The 19655-nt window shown below is 37.9% G+C and overlaps 2 protein-coding genes across 11 annotated transcripts in view; one reads left to right on the top strand and one right to left on the bottom strand.

The window, feature by feature from the left end:
* Positions 1-19655, top strand: part of mad1l1 (mitotic arrest deficient 1 like 1) — an 87282-nt gene that overhangs the window by 14147 nt on the left and 53480 nt on the right. The gene's annotated exons all lie outside the window — the stretch shown is intronic.
* LOC108901179 (ribosomal protein S6 kinase beta-2) lies at positions 3560-15917 on the bottom strand. Its single transcript, XM_018702601.2, has 16 exons — positions 15690-15917; positions 14784-14838; positions 14435-14472; positions 14229-14343; positions 13595-13663; positions 13245-13392; positions 12937-12994; positions 12684-12784; positions 12071-12161; positions 11854-11944; positions 10076-10183; positions 9121-9183; positions 7890-7967; positions 7336-7443; positions 7013-7125; positions 3560-6530 (listed from the first exon to the last, which is right to left on the bottom strand). Exons 2-16 carry the CDS (start codon positions 14835-14837, stop codon positions 6353-6355), a joined length of 1413 nt encoding a protein of 470 aa, XP_018558117.1. The 5' UTR covers position 14838; positions 15690-15917; the 3' UTR covers positions 3560-6352.

The raw sequence follows: 19655 nt of genomic DNA, 5'->3' as shown, positions 1-19655 counted from the left end.
AAGTCCTGAGATTTAAATTCAGTTTGTACTTTATTTGTGAACAGAGCTGTAATTAATAGCAAGCACCAACAACAATGAAAACTTGAAGTTTGCATGCAGTGTTTTTGGATGATTTTTTGTTCTGAGGTGATGACGTGAGTCGTGGACCTAAAGTAGCACCTGCAAACTTTGGCTGCTGGGAAATGAACTAAATGGGCAGCTATCAGCAAGTGAAGGTCAAAACCGTTGTTCCTGAAGGTGCACCCAACGTGATTTACCATATTTGCTGTACACACATTGGTAATTTCTTTGTCACGGGAGAAACGTCACCAAATATTCCATAACATATCATTTCCCATTTAAGGCAACAAACAAAAATATTTTATAATAACTTATTCCAACATATTTACTTTACAGTTGTGTTTCAGCCTCAATGCTTTTGTTAACAAACCTGCAATAAATTATTTGTTTTGTTTGTTGTTGTTGTTTTTTTTATTGTATTTTGTTTTGTCAGTCCCAGAGTCCTGTACTACAAAACAAGGTTACTGGCTTATCACAGTAACTTAAGGAGTAACTTAGAGACATTGGGTTTTTGCTTCCAGATTAACCCGTACTACCAGAGGTGGGTAGGTTTACCTGAGGTCTGCTGCCATATCAATTAATACTGCACCTCTAAACTGCTCTGAGCAGGTTATGGTACCCACACCCTCTGTACACAATCTTGTCACATTTGGGAGACCCAATTGGTATTGGCCTAAGGACTGTGAGGGATTCACTCCACATGGTGTGGGTGTTTAGAGACTCAGTCAGTCTTATAATAGAAAAAAGAAAAAAAGCAATTATTCTTTATTACTTCAGTAATTATTTCTTGCATTCTCCCTTAAAAATGACATATTGATTACAGGATTTTTTTTACGTTCCAGTTTTTCAATTTCCAATTTCTGTTATTATAATTTGTAGCATTTATTTCTTGCTGTCAAGCTCAAGTGTTTATACAAAAACCCAGCCCAGTTCAGCCTGTATGGCAAAAGAACATGGCAAGCTGGTAGCTGCAGCAAAGCAATATTATCCCTCTGAACCACACATTAGGAGATGAATGGAAACTGCATAAAATGATTTCAAACAATTGATATATTACAAAAAGTGTGGACCCTGAGCTGCCTCCAGGGTCAGAGGTGACTGCCCCCTCTATTCCCTCCATTACAGGTTTTTCTTTGTTATGGTCAACTGCTCTGCTTGTGAAAATGTGGCCTTCTGTTTTTCTAAGTTCAGCCTTTTTTTTTCTATAAGTATCTGTCCTCAGTATTATGATCACTACTATTGTATAATATTTCATATTTCATCCTGACTTGTTTCCAAGTGCACTTTCCACTGGGGGCTGCAGCTGAAATATTGTGAGAATGGATTTGCTGTTTAACATGAGAGTATTTGATGATGTGAAAATACGTAAGGGCCAATCATTTTAATAATAAAGTTTAAATGCAAATGAAATATTTTATGAAAAGTTTATCCAAATGACATACATTTCTTCACATGGAATACAAATATATCTAGGCTACCCATGTAGGCATGAACAGGTCTTACCAAAACCACTCTGCCTTTCATATCTGAAGGTCATGCGACATGAAAAAGCTGTCTGGAAAAAAAAGATGTCCAACCACCACACCAACAGTTATTAAGAAGTGCAATAAAGCCCCATAAGTCCAAGCGCAAGTATATTTATAACTGTGTTTTTGACCAACACAAAACAATATATTTTAAGTGTCCTTATATTTAAGTCATATCACAAATTAAGATTATAGAGATCATATGAGAGTAAGGCTTTATTTAGGAATTCATTCGGTCAGTGAGCCTCCCTGGCTTTGTTGGCAGCCATGGTGTTGCTGTGAGAGCCCTCTTTAAATTCCTCATAAACTGTCAGAATGAATGTGCACTCTTCATCTGAGAAATACGACACAAAAGCCATTATGTCATTACTCTGCGTTTCTAGACATGACCCTTTAATGCACATACACATACACAAACTGATTAAACTGACACCAACTCAACTGTCCGACATCTTAGAAACTGCATCCTGCCACATCTGACGCATGAGCTACATATGAGCATTCAAGAGGAACTGTATCACGCTCTTGCTTTGCATTAGTAAGATATATTTAGTTTAGAAAACTTCCCTTGAGTAGGGTGTGCTGGCAATCAGGGGAAGTTGCAGCATGCTCTTGCTTCTCATAGGTTAGGCACATTATAGTTAGGGATGGGAATTGATAAGATTTTATTGACACCAGTGCAATAATCACTTCTGCTTATTGCTCCCATTCTTTATCGATTCTCTAAACAATCCCTGATCAATTTTCTGTGTGGAAAAAATAGGCCTACACAGGTGTTCAGCATCAATGTGTTTCATATCTCTGAGTGTCCTAGAGTACTGAATACTGATACAGCATTTGTTTTCACAAAAATTCTGCTAAACCTGTCTGTGTGGCACTAATGTTAATTACACATAGAATATTTACCCTCAGTAACAGACAGTGGTACTCTTGGGTATAGTCTCAAGATACATACATTCCTGAAATTAAAGCCCTTGTTGCATATAGAGATGTTTCAGCATATTGCTGGTGTTCCCACCCTTATTGAAATTGCCATTTTACAGACATTACAACTGTTGTCATTGAAATGAAGCCGCAAAGTATTTTCCACAGGTTGAGAATCTACTTGTGGTGGTGGGTGTAGGATAACAGTGGAGTGGATCACAGGAATTTTAACATCACTATGGGTGCATTGGTAAGAATGAAAGGAAACCACTGTTGTTCCAGTTTAAGCTTTTATTCCCACACTGCACACATATTGAGATGAATAGGAGGCTTGCTGTGGTTATGGTTTATATCTGAGTGAAAAACAAATAAACACAATAATTAATTCAATGTCAATTTACAATTAAATGAATATAAGTACTCTGCCTGCCAAAGGATGTAAAATGAGCAGAATTGGCGTTTTCCACCAAAATGAACAATGGAAAGGAGGAGGATCAGCAGTGTCCGAAATACTCAGACCAGTCCATCTGGCACCAACATGCCACATTAAATTACCTTTCTTCCCAGTACTGATGCTCGGTTTGAACTTCAGAAGTTTGTCTTGACCATGTTTATATGCCTAAATGCACTGAGTTGCTGCCATGTAATTGGCCATAATGATCAGCTCAACAGGTATAGATAATGAAATGGCTGGTGAGTATGCAGTATGGACTGCATTCCCCTTGTAAGCAAAATGACCAAAATGCATCCCTGTGTATATCTGCACACATGACTATGAGTTTGGACCTCAGCTCAGTTCATATAATAAAAGCAATGAAGTTGTGTAAATGACTCTACACTGATGCTGCAAGGATATTGTAGTCTACAGTGCCAAGATCACTGATTTACCCAATCTTAATCTTATCACCCACATCATTGCTTATGTGTGTGTATGGGGTGAATGAGCTTGTCATTACTACAAAGTCTTTACCTAACATGGTGGTTCTTTGATTATGTGGATTAAGATAAGCTTTGTTCATGTAGCATTGTCTGAATAAAATTGACTTGACGTGATCTTAACTTTTATTTCAAACCAGAAAATTCCAGGACTTGAATAAATACATTTCCTAACACAGCAATTCAGCAATCTTTTTTTTTTTTTTTTTTTACAATCATCAGTTAGTAGAAAGAACACACAACAAAACAGACAAAATCAGCAATGATCACAAAATGAAGCTGAAATCCATAATTCTTAGATTACACATTAGTAAAACTACAAAACTGAAAGAATGAGAGAGTGTAACAATGGTTACAGATGATGGGGGTTGAATGGGAGGGGGGGTGAGGTATCAAGTGTGATATGAGGACAAGTTAAGAACCTTCTATGTAAGACCTGTTACTGTGAACTAGAGAGACCTGCAAACAAGAACAGGAAAACAATATTCATCCTTTCAACAACAACAAAAAAAAGAAGGCATCTTGCTAATTTGGAGACCCAAAGACTTCCAATATTAAATAAATAAAGGTGCAATTATCATATGAACAACTACAAACATAATATATAACCATGAAATTAGAATAATCCAATACATTCTAAAAATACTGCTTATTATTATGAAATGTCATTTAATTTTGCTTCTTTTCACAAAAACAACAATTTCTGTTTCTATTTCCAAAAGTTTCCAAATGTTCCTCTTCCAGACTTTTTTTCATTCCAGTGAGTTATTCTAGTTGAATCTACAACCATGCTCGTGGCTCTGTGGAGCTGTACTTGAGACACAGCGGTGCTTTTTAGCTGAATGCTAAAGTCAGTGTACTGAAACACTCACTATGACAATGTTAACACAATGAACTATTTCATGAATTATTACATATTCTATCTGCATTTATTCAAATGATTATTTATTTCATCATGTATTATTATTATACATTATAATACAGACATTGAACTTCGGGTCTTTATACAATTCAAAGGATCGTTGACGCCTGGTAAAATACATTCTTTATTCTCCAGTAAAGATCATGATGGACAGGCAGTATGTTTAAGCTTGGAAACAAATGGATGATTTCACCAACAAATGTAAGTATATTACACTCTTAGCCATTTTATTCATGTAAATTTGTGGCATGTTTCCATCATAGAAATGTTCCCATTTTGCCCCATCTTTACTCAATACAAAACTTGCCTGTCTCCATAATCTTTGATATCACTGCTTTGGAGGCAATGATTTAAAGCTATGTAGTTCAGATTACTTTACCATTCAGCATGTATGTTACAATTTGTTATTCCCTTGATTAATATTTCATATTTGCACTCATTTTACCTGAGCTACCTTGAGGAGTTACCTGTGTTTTTTGCGAGTTAAGATTCATGCAAGCTTCTCTTCTGTGTTTATAATTATAACGAATACAGCACATAGTGATATTAGGCCAGGAGCTCATCTCCACCTATGATCACTGTATCTCTGAAAAAATGATTATGTCAAAAGATGTCAAAACCTTTCTGTGATCCTTCACAGTGCTGAATTAGTGTTTGACTGAGCATGTCTCCAGTGATCTAACCCAGCACAACAGTGTCAGGCAGTGGCAATCGAACACTTTAAAATATCTAGGATTTTTTTTATAAATACTATTTGGCCTAGGTTTGATGTGTAAAAATAGGTTTGTTCAGTAACCCAAAATACTCTTTTTGTACAATACAATTTGTTGTCTGAGAGCACCACTTTTAACAGCCTGCTTTGAACATTTATACATTATTTCGATATATGAATGTATATTTATGTGAAATATGGTAACATATAACATTTCCCTTGTTAAGTGCACTCTATTGCGTGATTGGTCCATTTGTACAATATGAGGATAGCATGTGTGAAAAACTTTGGCAGTAGACATGAAGACGCATGAAATGAAAAACACTGAAGAAAGTCATATGGTCAGAGAGAAGTGTTCACTACAGATCAAATATCACACTCATGAATACCTTATTGTGTGTGTGATGTAGCATTCATTCAGAAGACATCTATACAATAGTCCCACCTCAACACACAACCTAATCTTACTTCTTTAAGGTTATGCAGCCTAAAGTTGAAAACTTGACAACCTGACAGCTGAAGGTCAGCAGGTCTCGACCTTCATGGAAAAGAATCAGAACTTCAATCAAATGATCATTCATCAGTTTTCTAATTAAAATGTACGCTGTGATAGCCGACAAACTCTTGCACAAACTCTGATGAACCAATTAAAAGCAGATGAACTACTTAAACCCAGAAAACTTTACATCACAGCTTCCTTTTGCTGTAATCATAGCATGTAGTCAATCCATCACTTAACTGACCTTGATTTTCATAATGCATTTAGGGAAGTTTGTGAAGAAAATCAGTCGGTCTGTTGCCCTCTTTCTAGTGTTATTTGAATTGAATATTTTTTATGTATATTTTACACAAGTCTTCCAAATATTAATGCCATAGTGTGACAGAGCTACCAGTGCAGATACAGTATATTGAAGCTGTAAATTAAAGCTGTCCACAATGTGGACAGTGACCATTTGAGAACAATGACAAAACAATGATGAAATGGTTCTTCAATGGTTCTTGTTTGTCAAAGTAAAAGCATTAAAATTCCATGAAGATCCAGGAAGCCCCAAGTAGTAGGCCCTGTGCCTGTATTAATGTACTAAAATGAATATGAAGAAAAGAAGGAAAAAAGCAAACTGATAGCTTTCAGCTTTTAAGGGACCTAAGTTAATCACTTCAAAAAAGAACGATACCAAAAAAAAAACCAAAACACTTCAGCTCTGTGCCTATAGAAAATATAAATCTGACCAAAGTCTTGCAGCACAGGCTGGTGCTCTGAATATTTCCTCCTCATCTCCGATGTCCCTTCTGCTTCTTGTTCCTTGCAGGGGTCCTGATCGGCTGACTGGCAGCCCCATTTTCCAGTGGCACATGAACTGAAGCTGCCGGTGGAGAGGTGGGAGAGAAAAGGTCTGGCTCTCCGTCGATGCTGGACTTGAAGGGTCCAGCAGGAGAAAATTTCAGAGGACTGAAAGAAATAAGAAAAACAAGAAATACATTGCATGAAAATGATAAATTAAACTAATCTTCTTTCTTTTCATCTTCTTAAAAAACACTTCATATAGATTGAATATTAAATTGTATTTTCACATACAATATGACTGCCCAATAACCAATCTTTGGGGTAATATAGAAAACGACAGTAGATACATTTCTAAGATTTTTCTGAATTAAAGTTTTGGCCCCTAGGAAAACAAAGATTTGGGGAATTGAACTCTTTACGGAGAGATCATACAGAAACAAACAATTATAATTATTGTTTTGTTAGGGAAAAAAGTTTACTTTTAAAGCTGACAGGCTGGATTCATTGAATATAAATGAATTCAGAAATATTTTCATCCTCACACACACACGTATATTCCTTTTTTTGGTTTGTTTTTTTACATCAAGATCCATGTATTACTCATAGAATGTCAATCTAAACACAAGTTTGTTAAATATGTGTATTACCTGATGGGTGTGCGTGGGCTGCTGTTGTGTCGACGTACAGGTCGTGTTCGGGGTTCAAATGAGAAGCCTTCTTTTAGACTCTCTAGAACCGATGGAGCAACGTAGGTGAAACCCTGATGGGATATGGTCATTCGTTTCTATCAGTCAGTTATGGATAAGTAACAAACATTTTCTCATTTAAAAAAAAAGGATTAAAAAAAAGGAAGGTGCAGTGAAAGAGACTCAGTACCTTAGATAAAAGTAAAGTTTCATTTCCAGTAATCTGTGACATCTAGGGCCTAAATGTCAACTTTAGAAAAGATAGATAAGGAAGAGTATCTCACAGCGAAGGCAAGCTCTGCACTGTGGCTGAGTGAGGTGTCATCTGGACTGTCCACTGGTGTCTGTCTGGTAAACCTGGTGTCAAACTGGCTCACATCCTCATCTGACTGCTACAGAGAGACAGGTAAGGAAAGCCAAAAATTTAAGTTGATATGAAGGAGTGTAGGATTGTAACACAAAGACAATAAGAGGTTTGGGAACATGAAAGAGATGTATAGAGGGTGGTAGTTGAAAAACTAATATCAGAGATTGCTGAATTAAGTCTGTTGGCCCAGAATAAGAGGAATCTCTTTCTGTCTGTCTGTCAATTTTCTCAACAACCACTCATCCGATCAACTTCTAACTTTGCAGTAGTATTGCTGAGGACTCAAGGAAGTGCAGTGTTGACTGTCATGTTTCTTGAATGAGTGGTTCTTGAGGAAACTACAAACATCTCTTTTCTACATTTTGAGGAGAAGAAAAAGACAGTACAGCAACCTGTGCTATGGGCACTGCGCTAGTAATATTACCTCAACAAGGTATTTCATAACATAATGGACACAAACAACTGACTTACCAGTTGTGGCTTGTATGGCGGCTCCACTCTCTTGTTCAGCAGGTCATCCCAGTTAACATGCTTGAAGAAAGGATGTTTCTGCAGAGGAATAAAAAGGTTGTTCTTTTTACATGTCGACATTTAGACTTTTTGACAAAGATCTGCACATTTATTAGAAGTATGAATTCTGTATTTATATTGTTCTCACACAGTCAAATCACAGTGTTTAAATGTTCTTCACTGTTGTACTTTGTTACACTTTGATGTTATTATTAATTATCAGATAAGTCTGCAGTGTCCAATCTCAGATTTCACAGATTTCCAATAAATGAGTGTGTCTGTATGTATCCTCACTCACTGCTTCAAGATGAGGGACTGAAATGAAGTCAAGTGAGAAACAATGAAATAAGGGAACTGGGATGTAGCCCATGTCTCTTACTGTACATGCTCTGGTTTTGCCTACATTTGGGCAGCATTTCAATCGTCAATCAACTTTTCCTCACCTAAAAGCAGACCATACATGTCACTGTCCTCTCAATACTGTAAATTGTAAATCCTTTAGATGACACTTAACGCCTTGTGTGTTAACACCTTCTCCATATCCAATAATATAGGGACAATGTATTTGTGGCAAATGTATTACTGCTTGGCCTGCCTGCTACCTGTTTGATTTGCTTGCATAGCTGTTATTATGTCTGTGAATTTTTTTACACTGCCATTCTACTTGATGATAAATAGTACCCCACCTGGGTTTTGAATGACCACATCTGTGTTTTTTGGAAGCCTATGCACATGGATTTTATTTATCTTTTGCTTGTGTAACTCTAGGGAAACCATGTTAAAACAAGGTAGAAAACTAAGATGGTCAGTAATGGTTACTACAACTGTTGGCTCCCCCCAAAAAGCCAATTGTCTGGCAAACTGAAAGATATCAAGTGAATTGTGTTGTAGCACCAAAGAATAATGCATCAACATGCACATGCAAAGAATAACCTGTGGGAGAAAGATGTTTTAAAATTTATATTGGATCAAAGTCACTAAACTTTTAAAGCGGCTTTTATCAGATCTGAATGGTGAAAAGCAGCTTTTACATCCCAGTGACCGATGAAAGTGGGTTATGGCTCTCTCCTCATTCATTTAGAGAGAAGCCTGATCTTGTTAGCTCAAAATAACTGCCCAAGGGCTTTGCCAAGATGGCTGCTGAGCTGTAAGACTTGCCAATAAGGACTTGAAAGTTACCTCAGTTAATTACCTGGATATCAGCATAGTCTGCTTTACTAGAGCCAAGTCTTTGGGCTGGATTCTTCTTCAGCAGCTGAAAAAAAGATATAATTGTGTACATCACCATACAAATACTTATTATGTGTTAGGGTTTTGAAATAAAATTTTAAATAATCACTCGTTTGAATGAGGCTCTGCAGAAGTATGCAGTTTTGGTTTTACAGTTTTTCCCAATGGTAAATGTAGATTTCATTTTTGACCTTGAAAAAAGTACTTGCCAAAACCATCTGAACACAAGGTCTATTATTAGCTCCTCCTGAGCTTTCAGTCACATCAGATTATGTGACACCATGGACCTTATGGTGAAATGGTTTTGTAGATGTAGTTTGACCTAAAGTTTCACACAGATTCCATATAGCGGGATTCCATCTAGAGTTAATTTCTTTTTCTTCTTTACAATGAATATAAAAGAGGTTTCTTATAGTTCAACTTCTAGTAAGACCAGCTGTGGTGACCTTTTGCAAGCTGACATACCACAACTGGCAAAGCATACATATTCTCATTATTCTTTCATCTTTCATAATGGTTTTATTTTGTTTTGTGGTCACAGATGATGGCTGTATGGGAACAAACACATTTTAGCTTTGCAAAAAAAGAAACAATTATGGTGGTTATGAAACAGAATTTTAACCAACATATAAAAGTTCATTTGAGGGCAGAAGCCTCACAGACACGATAAATGATACATGAATATTTGATTAATTCAAGAATGTGACCAGTTTGATTTTGCTCAATTTTGTGACTTCTGGATCAAAATTGTGGATCACCAGGACGTGATCACACAATGTACAAAATGTTTTTCCTGCCAACTGTGTGGAACCATAACTGAGACAACATAACAACAAATTAAATCTGAATTGAAAACGAATTAAGTCTAAATCCACACATGTACATCACATGTCAGTGTTTTTGTGTGTGTTACAGACCTTCTTGATGAGGTCCCTTGCATCAATGGTCAGGTATGGGGGCAAATTAAGTTTACACTTCAAAATCTTATCAATTGTCTTCTTCCTGTTTTCAGCTGTGAATGGAGGCTGGTGGAAAAATCACAGAAGGAGATCAAAACTACTAGACTGTCATCTATATAAATAGAAATATATATCCATCACATTAGTGATGAGCAGGATCACTAATAAGCAGTGTTATTGTGGTAATGGATTACTCAACATTTTAAAGCAATATTAGGCTTTGGCAACAGCAAAATGTACCCACGACACATGATGCTGCTGTTGTATTACATGTTTTCCTAACTGAGCTACTCCACAGTCATACAAGAACTAAACACGTGCATCACAGATGAGAGCAGTTGTCCTAGTTTTCTAGATTGGATATGGAGTTGGTTGGTTCACTTGTGGAAATGCACTCACTGATTTAAATCTTTTGTTGCTTGAGTTACCTTAGCCACAGATTGCTCAGATAGTCAAAGGAGTGTTTCTGAACTTTTTTATTTTTCCTCTCTTATGCCTAGGCCACACTGCATACCTTCTAAAACATGGTCTAGTCTGCATAATCACAAAATAAGGCTGTAAGAAGGTATGTGAGTTCTCCAAAGATGTTCAGAAAAACAATTTTGTGAATTCAAGAAGATTCAGGAGGGCAAGGCACAACATTGCTAAGGCTGTTCTCAGTAATGGTTGGTCAATAAAAGCTTTTCTTTAAAGGTCCCATATTTTAAACATTTTCTGTGTATTATTTTACATTTTTATATCCATAAAAAGATATATCTGTGGTTTTGAGTTGCAAGAATGGGACATTTTGTGTCCATCTCTGAGCTTCTCTTCTGACTGGCTAACTATTTTCTAAGTGACAGGTAATAAATTGTAGCCTACTGTAGCTGAGTAAAATGCACCAGTAAATGCAAATGGAAATAGCCACCACTGAGCAGTCAGCGCTGAAATGAGCCAAACAGATGGTCAAATTCAGACTACAATGCTCTGGTATTATATTATCAGAAACTTTAGCCACTGGTCTCTATTATTACAATCTTCTATCTTAAAAGACTGTGTAATGGTATATACAACAATTGTGCAACATTTCCTCAGCATTTTTGTAGCTAGCCAGCAACATAAATGCCACTTGGTCTTGTGTTAATAAAGTTAAAACAACAACAAAAAAAAGTTTAGGCAGTGGGTGTGAGTAGGCCGTGCTGGGGCAAGGCTGATGGTGGTGACTGTATAGTTGTGATATCACAACCCTACAAAGATTTGACGGCTCACTTAGAGTTTCTGTACAGTTTCTGAAAATGGGCCGTGTACATTTCTGGATTGAGAATTTTGATATTTTCACTGTATTTATTAGCACTTACTCCTGCTTTATAATTGAAAAATACATGGAAATCTCACTTTCTACCATATGAGACCCTTAACTCAATGATTTTCTGTTTCCCCAAGCTTTAGGCACAGACAAAAGAATGGAGATCACTGATGCAAGCTGCTGAGTTGAGCTTCTATCCAGTGCCCAAAGCCCTCAGGCTCCAGCAGCTGCTTCTTCATAATAAGAGAAATCTGGGGCGACCTGGGCCCTAGTGAGACTGCCTCCTGCAGGACACTTCCCTTTAGAAATGGATTGGACATGAATACAGATGGGAGATCTGGAAGTTCTTCTCCAAAATATATACGTTTTATGGTATAAACACTGAAAAACAGCTCATCTCCATTTCCTGACATAGTTCACACATAATTAATAATTGTTCTTTCTTACTTACTGATCCAGTCATCATATCGTACATCAGGGCCCCCAGGCTCCACCAGTCCACTGCTCTGTTGTGACCTGACCTGGTCAGGATCTCTGGAGCCCTGGAAGAGGACACAGAGTAAAATTGCAACTCACAGTTTTACATGTGGTCATGAAGGTGTTAAAAAGCAAGAGAGACACTGTGAGTGTGACACTGTGTCTATGTGAGTCAACGCAGTATTACCTACATGTATTCTATGGTGCCACAGAAGGTGTGTGTGACCGTTCCATCATGAATTGATTCCTTACAGAGGCCAAAGTCAGTGAGCTTGATGTGTCCTTTAAAGAGAGAAAAAAAATATAACATCCATTGTTTATGTGTCAGGCTGAATGTATATTAGAACTATGAGAAAATGACACTATTATAAAATTATGTTTCAACTACAACACAAGGCAGGACAGGAAATGACAAAACTACACAGTGCACACATTTGATAGGGCATTTAAGGTCATTTATAGTCATGTGATCAAAATTCCAGCTCCTAAAAGTTCTTGACAACACAATTTTAAAGCTGCAGATTTCAATGAGACAGAGGAGAAATGGGAGGAACCTGAGCTAAATGTCAAGTGTCATAGCAAGGGTCTGAATACTTTTGTCAATGTCTCTTTTTAATACAGTCGCAAAAATTTTTAAAATTCTGTTTTTGCTTTCTTATTATGGGCTATTGAGTGTAGACTGATGAGGGAATTTTTTTTTTTTTTTTTTGCATAAGGCTGCAACATAAAATGTGAAAAAAGTGAAGGGGTCTGAATACTTTCTGAATGCACTGTATATTCTTATATAAACACATGGTGGGTTACCTTGGTGATTAAGCATGATGTTTTCAGGTTTGAGATCTCTGTAAATAATCCCATTAGAATGGAGGTGACCTAGAGCCAATGTGATCTCTCCTAAATAGAAACTACACACACACACACACACACACACAGAGAGAGAGAGAGAGATTAAGTCCATTGAAACAGTTCATTGAAACAATCCAATATCATTCACGCTTAAGCTGTACAAAACTGCATCTCATGTGCAAACAATGAGTCAGGAACTTGGCATCTTTACCAAGCAGTGTCCTCCATGAAGATGCCTTCTTTCTCCAGCTGCATGAACAGCTCCCCTCCTGGTGAAACAAAAGTACAGTTTGATTAGTGCCTACAGAGATTTTTCCTACCATCTATTCCTTCATATCTTTATTCATCCTTATTTTCTTTCCCTCCACGTTTTTCCAGCTATCCATTCAAAAAGTTTTAAATTAAGGAATCTGACCATGTGCATACACATTCACTCAAGTTGGTCTATGGCATCTGTCTCTCATCCTATGTTTTTATCCTTCCCATCCACCAGTCCATCCCTCAGTGCCTCTGTCTTACCACTTAAACACTCAAGTATGAGGTAGAGTTTTCCCCCTGTCTGGAAGGCGTAGAGCAGATCCACAATGAATGGGTGTCTCACTGTCTCCAGGATCTCCCGCTCTGCTCGTGTATGGGCTGTATCTTTAGCATTACACACTATCTTAGCCTTGAAGGAGAAGAGGATAAAAGGGATGTGGCAAGGGAGAAAGGACAAATATGTAGAAAGGAGTAAATGAGAGGCAGACAATGGAACGTGTAGAGGGTAAATGGAAACAGCATGAGAAAGATGAATGGAGGAAGAGCTTCATTTTATGTATACCCTATGACTTGTATGATTTGTGAGTAAGCTGTAAGCTGTGTCAAAGTACCTTTTTCAGGACCTTCATGGCAAATATCTTCCCCATCTGGGCACCTTGAACCTTCCTAACCTGGAAAACCTTAAAGAAAACCTTTTGTTTTAAAATAAAACCATACAAAAGAAAGACAGCGCTATGTTGTAAAAAGTAATAATAGTCAGTATAACCAATAACCAATTAATCTTTACTGAGTGGTTTATCAAGCAAAAATGCCATCCTTTTGCTTTTCCAGCTTGTCAAAAGTGAGGATTTGCTGCTTTTCTGTTTCATATATGTAAATTAATTGTATTTCTGAGTTTTATTATCAGACAAACAGTTACTATAATAATAGCATAATGTTTGCAGAAACATTGGTAGTAGTAAACTCTAGTAGTAAGTGTATTTCCGAGGACACTCCTGCTCAGTGAAGTATCAATAGTGCCTAGAAATCAAAAATCAGCAGTAACACTTTGCTGAAAAATTCTCTTCCTTCCATTCAACTGACATTTAACATTTAAACCTGCTAAAGCAGATTTGCAATGTTACTGTGTGCTGGGATAACTTTTTTATGTAGTCATTAATGAAAAAACACAAGGAAAAAAGTCAGTGGATAGAAAGAGAAAGTCGCCTTTGGTGTCACCTGATATATACATGCGTACTCACGCACCTTGCCATAGGCTCCTTTTCCCAGCACAGTAAGAAGCTCAAAGCAGTCAGGTCCAACTCTCTCACTGTCTCTGTTGACACTCTCACTGGTCAGCTCCACCTCCTCTGTCTGAATGCTGGGATGAAGCATGAGAATGACACAGAAATATTTGTATATGGAAGCACTAAGCATATATTTTTTAAGATTTAATAATAAATTCAACTTACTTCTCTGGTTCTGTCACAGTGAAGTCACAGACATCATCCTACAGATGAGGAACAACAAGCCAAGGGGGTTAAACAATAGTATTAAAGGTAAATGTGTTTTTAAGAACATTCAGGTTAAATTCCTCCTCAGTTTTAATTTTGTGGATGGCTGTATTCTTTGCATTATCATCACCATTATCATCATTATCATGAAAAGAGCTAAAGACATTCAAATTAGATCTTGTGTTACAAACCCAAGAAATCACTAATAAAGATTAATGAGCAAAATTAATGGTCTCATCTCATCCTAGATTCATTCAGTTACTTATATGATCAACTGTAGTCTTATCAATGATTATGGGACACAGACCTCTGTATCGCTGATGTCCTCAGTCTCCAAGTCTATGTCGAACACTCCTGCCATCCTGAAACCAAGACTACACAGTCAAACAGTGTGTTGTGTTTCATTTAACCAGAGGCTCATTGACACTTACACCTCAATGAGGAATGCAGTATTGCCATGCAACTCAAAAACACACTTTGTTCTTGTCTCATGAGCATAACAGTGAACATCTGAATGGCAGATGCAGACATTACAGGATCACATACTGTATGTCTGCTGTCGACCTACAATCTAGAAGACAACTGCTTCTTAGTTGATCTGCAATAACCATTTAATTCCATGTGAAAACACTATATTGGCAATTACTGGTTGGTTTCCTAAGACAACTTAAATCCCTATTTTTTATAGCTGGCTAGGTGTTCACACAAACCTGCCGTTAGTAATTAAAAGAAGGAGCAACTGCTGGTTTGGGTGAATCAGAACTCAAATAACTTGGCCCACCTAAGACGGAACGATAGCCTAGCCTCCACCAGGCAGTCGTGAAACATGGCACAACTACATCTCTGAAATTAAACTGAATCTTGGCAACCGTTTCTAAGGTCTTTGTGGCTTCAAGTAACGCTAAGGGCTATTACAGACGTCTTAATCAAATGCTTTGAGGGAGTTAGCGTGAGTTCCCACGTTAGCATGCTAGTTAATCAGATGGCAACCGCAACAACATGTGAGTGACCATGACGACAAATGTTTTGTACCCAGAAAGCCGATTGATGTCCACAATTGGTCTGTACGTTTATTGGGGTGTTACTTATCTCTGTAAAATCTCACACTGGTAGCAACTGGCTGACAATATTAAATGTTAGCTATCATCACGATGACAGCCGAGGCTGACCGGTTTGACAGGTACCAACATGCTAATGCTAGCTGCTGTTTCACCTGGTAATGCTTCTTCATCCGGTGGTTGCTTATTTCTTTCTGTAGTCCGTTAGTATAAAATCCTACGCTGTTTTTCATACACCAAAAGTTGTGGTTGCCATTGTTCCTTTTACACAATAATTAACTAAACTACAACAACACGCTGCGGTTTTTGAGTCCCCCTAATGTTCCTCTATCAGGTATCAATCTGTCATACTGTTGTTGTGGCTAGATCGACCTTTAACTTCCTACGTCAGTCAAGGGGGCTGGCCGGGGCTGACAAGAAAAGCACTAACGGCTAATACTACAAGAACAAAAAATGCAATTAATGAATATCACTGATATTATTATTTTCTCTTATTAGAGAATTGGCTCACCCAGATTTAAAAAAAAAAATGAAATGAAAAACAAAACGCATATATTTTCTTCGCAACCTCTGCACATCTCTCTGACATCTCAGAGACAGAAATGAAAACTATCAACATGGCCAGGTAACTCGAGGGTTAAGTGAGACGTAAAGAAAAATGTAATGCTTGCGTACCACTGGCAAACTGCGACATACGTCCTTATGGTGGAAATCTGGGTACAGTTTAATATGAAACGAATGACATCAAGATTTGATAAGTGTCATCGTGTTTTCTGGCCTGCCACTATCCACCATCCCTGAAAGGCTTCCTCTGGCATTTTTCCAGGCTATATTTTTCTAAGTGTTCAGCTAACTGTTTCCTGCTGGAGATGTAAATGAATCTTAACCAACTTTTTAAAAAAAAAACTTGAAAAAGGCTAAATATTTTCCTACCGCAGCAGTGGGTTAATAAACATTTGGTGAACTTACAACAGCAGGACAATATATGTGGGAGTGACCCCCAACACAGCCATAAAACCAGAACTATCTTTTAAATTCATACAGTGTTATAAACTACCAACAGTTTCATCACAACTTCATATTTATCATTTCCTTAACTGTTTCCCAAATCAAGCCAGAGCTGATTTTAAAGTACTTCTGCTAACTTAACATCATCACCATCATCCTAATATTAACATGTGTGCCCACAGCTCAAATTGTGCTATTACCTACTGACCAAAATTGGCAAAAATAAATTTGCACCAGGTCCCCATCTAACCAGGTTTCTACAGAGACCCTCAAATCCAACTTAAGCTTCACACTGAATATAACTTGTAGGCAAAATGACTGTAAAATAAAACTGGAATTTAATTAAAGCAATGAAATAAATAAATAATGACCGTGCAAAATGAAGTTCAATTAACAGCCATAAACATTTTCAGCCAAAGCCAGGCTAAAAGGATAAGCTTTAAGTTATCAGTTGGTTTCAAGATAACATTTTCAGCCACTCCCAGATCCTCAGGCAGGCTATTTCAACTGTTTAAAGCTCAAAACCAGTTGAAAAGCTTAAAAGTAAGATGGAAAACTTGTGTAACTGCCAAACTGAAAGCAGTTATTGTTAAAAACACAGGGTCAAAATGTAGACGTGAGCCTTCAGTGGAAAGTGGCTTTGGCACTTAAAAAGGAAGTCTGTGTGGTCTGGTAGCCCCTAACGTCACCTCTGTCAGGGACAGGAAAGAATATAGACTACACTCACAGTCATAGTGAATACAATACATATTTTTCTAAAAATGACAGTGTATGATGTATCAGTCATGTACGTTTAGAGTACATTTAGGGTTAAAGCAGAAGATGAAGCTCATAGTTTAGAGACATGTTCTGTGCTGACAATATTTCTGCTCTCTGGAGGGTTGCCCTGCAGACTGCAGAGATGCTGTGGGTGTTGGAAAACCCCAGGGGGGAAGAATTCAGAGAATCATGTGACCCACACATCTCACCCCCATCTTACTTGCTCCACTGAGTTTTCTTATTTTATTAATTAATAAGCACAATTTATTTTTAATTTCTTCTCTGATAGCAGGTTTCTTTGGGCATCATCGGGTGTCATTGTGTCGTCCGTTTTGCTATCTCAGTGTGTATGTATGTGTGCATGAGAGCGCACGTCACCATAAACTAATATTGTGAAAGTATTCCCTAGGGCACAGGAACACAGGAAGCCTGAATCAGCTATTGACTCTGTCCTCCTTCATTAGAAGAGTATAAAATCACTACTCTATTGATTCCTCTCTTTAACCTTTGCCTCATTTGATCTCTAACATTGTTTTCTGTCCCTCTCTCTGCTTTTGTCTCCAATTTTCTTCCCTCTATCTCCCATTTCTCTTTTCCTTTTCCCCGGTCCTTCCCTGCCTTCCACTGTATGGACCCATGTTGATTACAAATTCACATTTCTCTGTCCTCACCTTCTGCTCTCTCTTATCTATTTAATATCCTTTTCCCCCTCCTAATTGTCCTCTTCTGTCTTTGCCTCATAGATTTACAATAGTTTCTGAGGAATACCTTGTGTCATTGTGACCTTGAAGTGACCTCTCTCTGTCTACTCTGAGTGAAGCATGATTTGACTGACTTCATTTCTATTTCAGGTCCTCACATGTCAGTCCCCCAAGAGGGGTATTTTCTGCATCATCAAGATGCCTTTCACTCAAAAATCAAGTTTACAACCGCAAGACATGAATACAAGTGTAACCCAGAAATAAAAGACTATTCAAATCCACTGAAGCAATGAGGGTGTACATGTGTAAAAAGCTTAAAAGTGTGCAGTAATTATGTGTTCCACGAGTTTACTACACTGTCTCAGATGACTTTTGATGCTAAAAGCCTTTTTTTTTATGGCAGTCACGATTATTAGTTCTTACCATTCTGCAGTAAAGATGTAAAGTTCAGTATTCCTGCCAACAAGACAAGGTAACAAAATATAATGTAGATTTTAGATGACAGCCGCCTAACCATTTACAATTTACATAAACCTGGAGTATTTATGTCTGTGATGTTGTTTACATGCTGTGGGTGGAAAAGCCACTGAATGCAAGATGGCTTTTTGTGAACTGCTTTTATATTTCTCTCAACAGATGGCAATGAAGGACACATCTGCAGGCACTTCTGCTGATTTACTTCTTATGGTGGGTGTGTGTGTTTGTGTGTACACGTGAATGTGCATCTGAATGCGTGTGTATTTTTTTTTTGTGTGTGTGCATTTACGTCATCTTCCAGAGATCACTGCATTCAGGCCGACCTCAGGAGGGAGGCGAAGGCAGGTGGAGACGGCGAGGAGAGCCACCGAATACCCGAGAGAGAGAGGGAGAAAGAGAGAGAGAGGGAGAAAGAGAGAGAGGGGGGCAGCGACTGAGTCACACTGTGACAGATAAAGAAAGACAGTGAGGAAAAAAGTGTTATTAGCCAGTAAGCGAGGGAGATAGGGGGTCCAAGAAAAAGGAGACGAAAGGGGAGGGAGGGGCAGGGGGTGTGAGGACAGTGGACTGAAACAGGCAGAATACTCTTGGGGGTGAAAGGATGAGAAAGAAAGAGACAGTGACAGAGAGAAAGGGACCTCTTATGTCACTCTGAAGAGGACATGTCTTCTGTCTGACCTTTTCAGGCGAATTCACACCCCTCCACCCTCTCCCTCTTGGATCTTATCCAACCTTTGAAAAAAAAAACAAACTCCCCTTTTGGATCCCCCTAGCTTTTATTTGATGTTAAAATTATAAATATTGGTGAGCAAAGGCTATCGCTCTGACCTCTTGCACTGCTGCTCTCCACTGGGAACTTGGTGTGGTAATTTAGTAATTACAGCTTATTCAATAAGATATACTGCTGCTGTAAACTGGTCTGAATAAAAATGTCAGCTAATGCCTAAGACAGCAAGACAATTAGTACTCTGGACAAAAGCAAGAAAAATATACACCAATCTTGCTGTCATATCTGCTCTTTGTTTTCTCTGCTTATTTGGGTGGCACAGTGGCTAAGTGTTAAGCACTCTCATCCCACAGGTGAGGCTTTAGTCCTTTCTGAGCCTCTTCTCTCTCTGTGTTTACATGTTTCCTCTGAGTCTTCCAGCTTCTTCCCATGTCAAAAGACACAAATGC

This window comes from Lates calcarifer, linkage group LG5 (genome assembly GCF_001640805.2).
Source record: "Lates calcarifer isolate ASB-BC8 linkage group LG5, TLL_Latcal_v3, whole genome shotgun sequence".
Classification (NCBI taxonomy): domain Eukaryota; kingdom Metazoa; phylum Chordata; class Actinopteri; family Centropomidae; genus Lates; species Lates calcarifer.
Note: the sequence above shows the minus strand (reverse complement) of the source record. Positions and strands in the feature narration are given on the sequence as shown.

Excerpts from the sequence above, each read along its gene's own strand:
- LOC108901179 (XM_018702601.2), bottom strand. The coding sequence starts at position 14,837 with ATGGCAGGAGTGTTCGACATAGACTTGGAGACTGAGGACATCAGCGAT. Across the intron at positions 7,968-9,120 it reads CAGACTATGCTGATATCCAG|AAACATCCTTTCTTCAAGCA; the intron begins GTAATTAACTGA and ends ATTCCTCTGCAG. Across the intron at positions 6,531-7,012 it reads AGCCCACGCACACCCATCAG|TCCTCTGAAATTTTCTCCTG; the intron begins GTAATACACATA and ends TATTTCTTTCAG.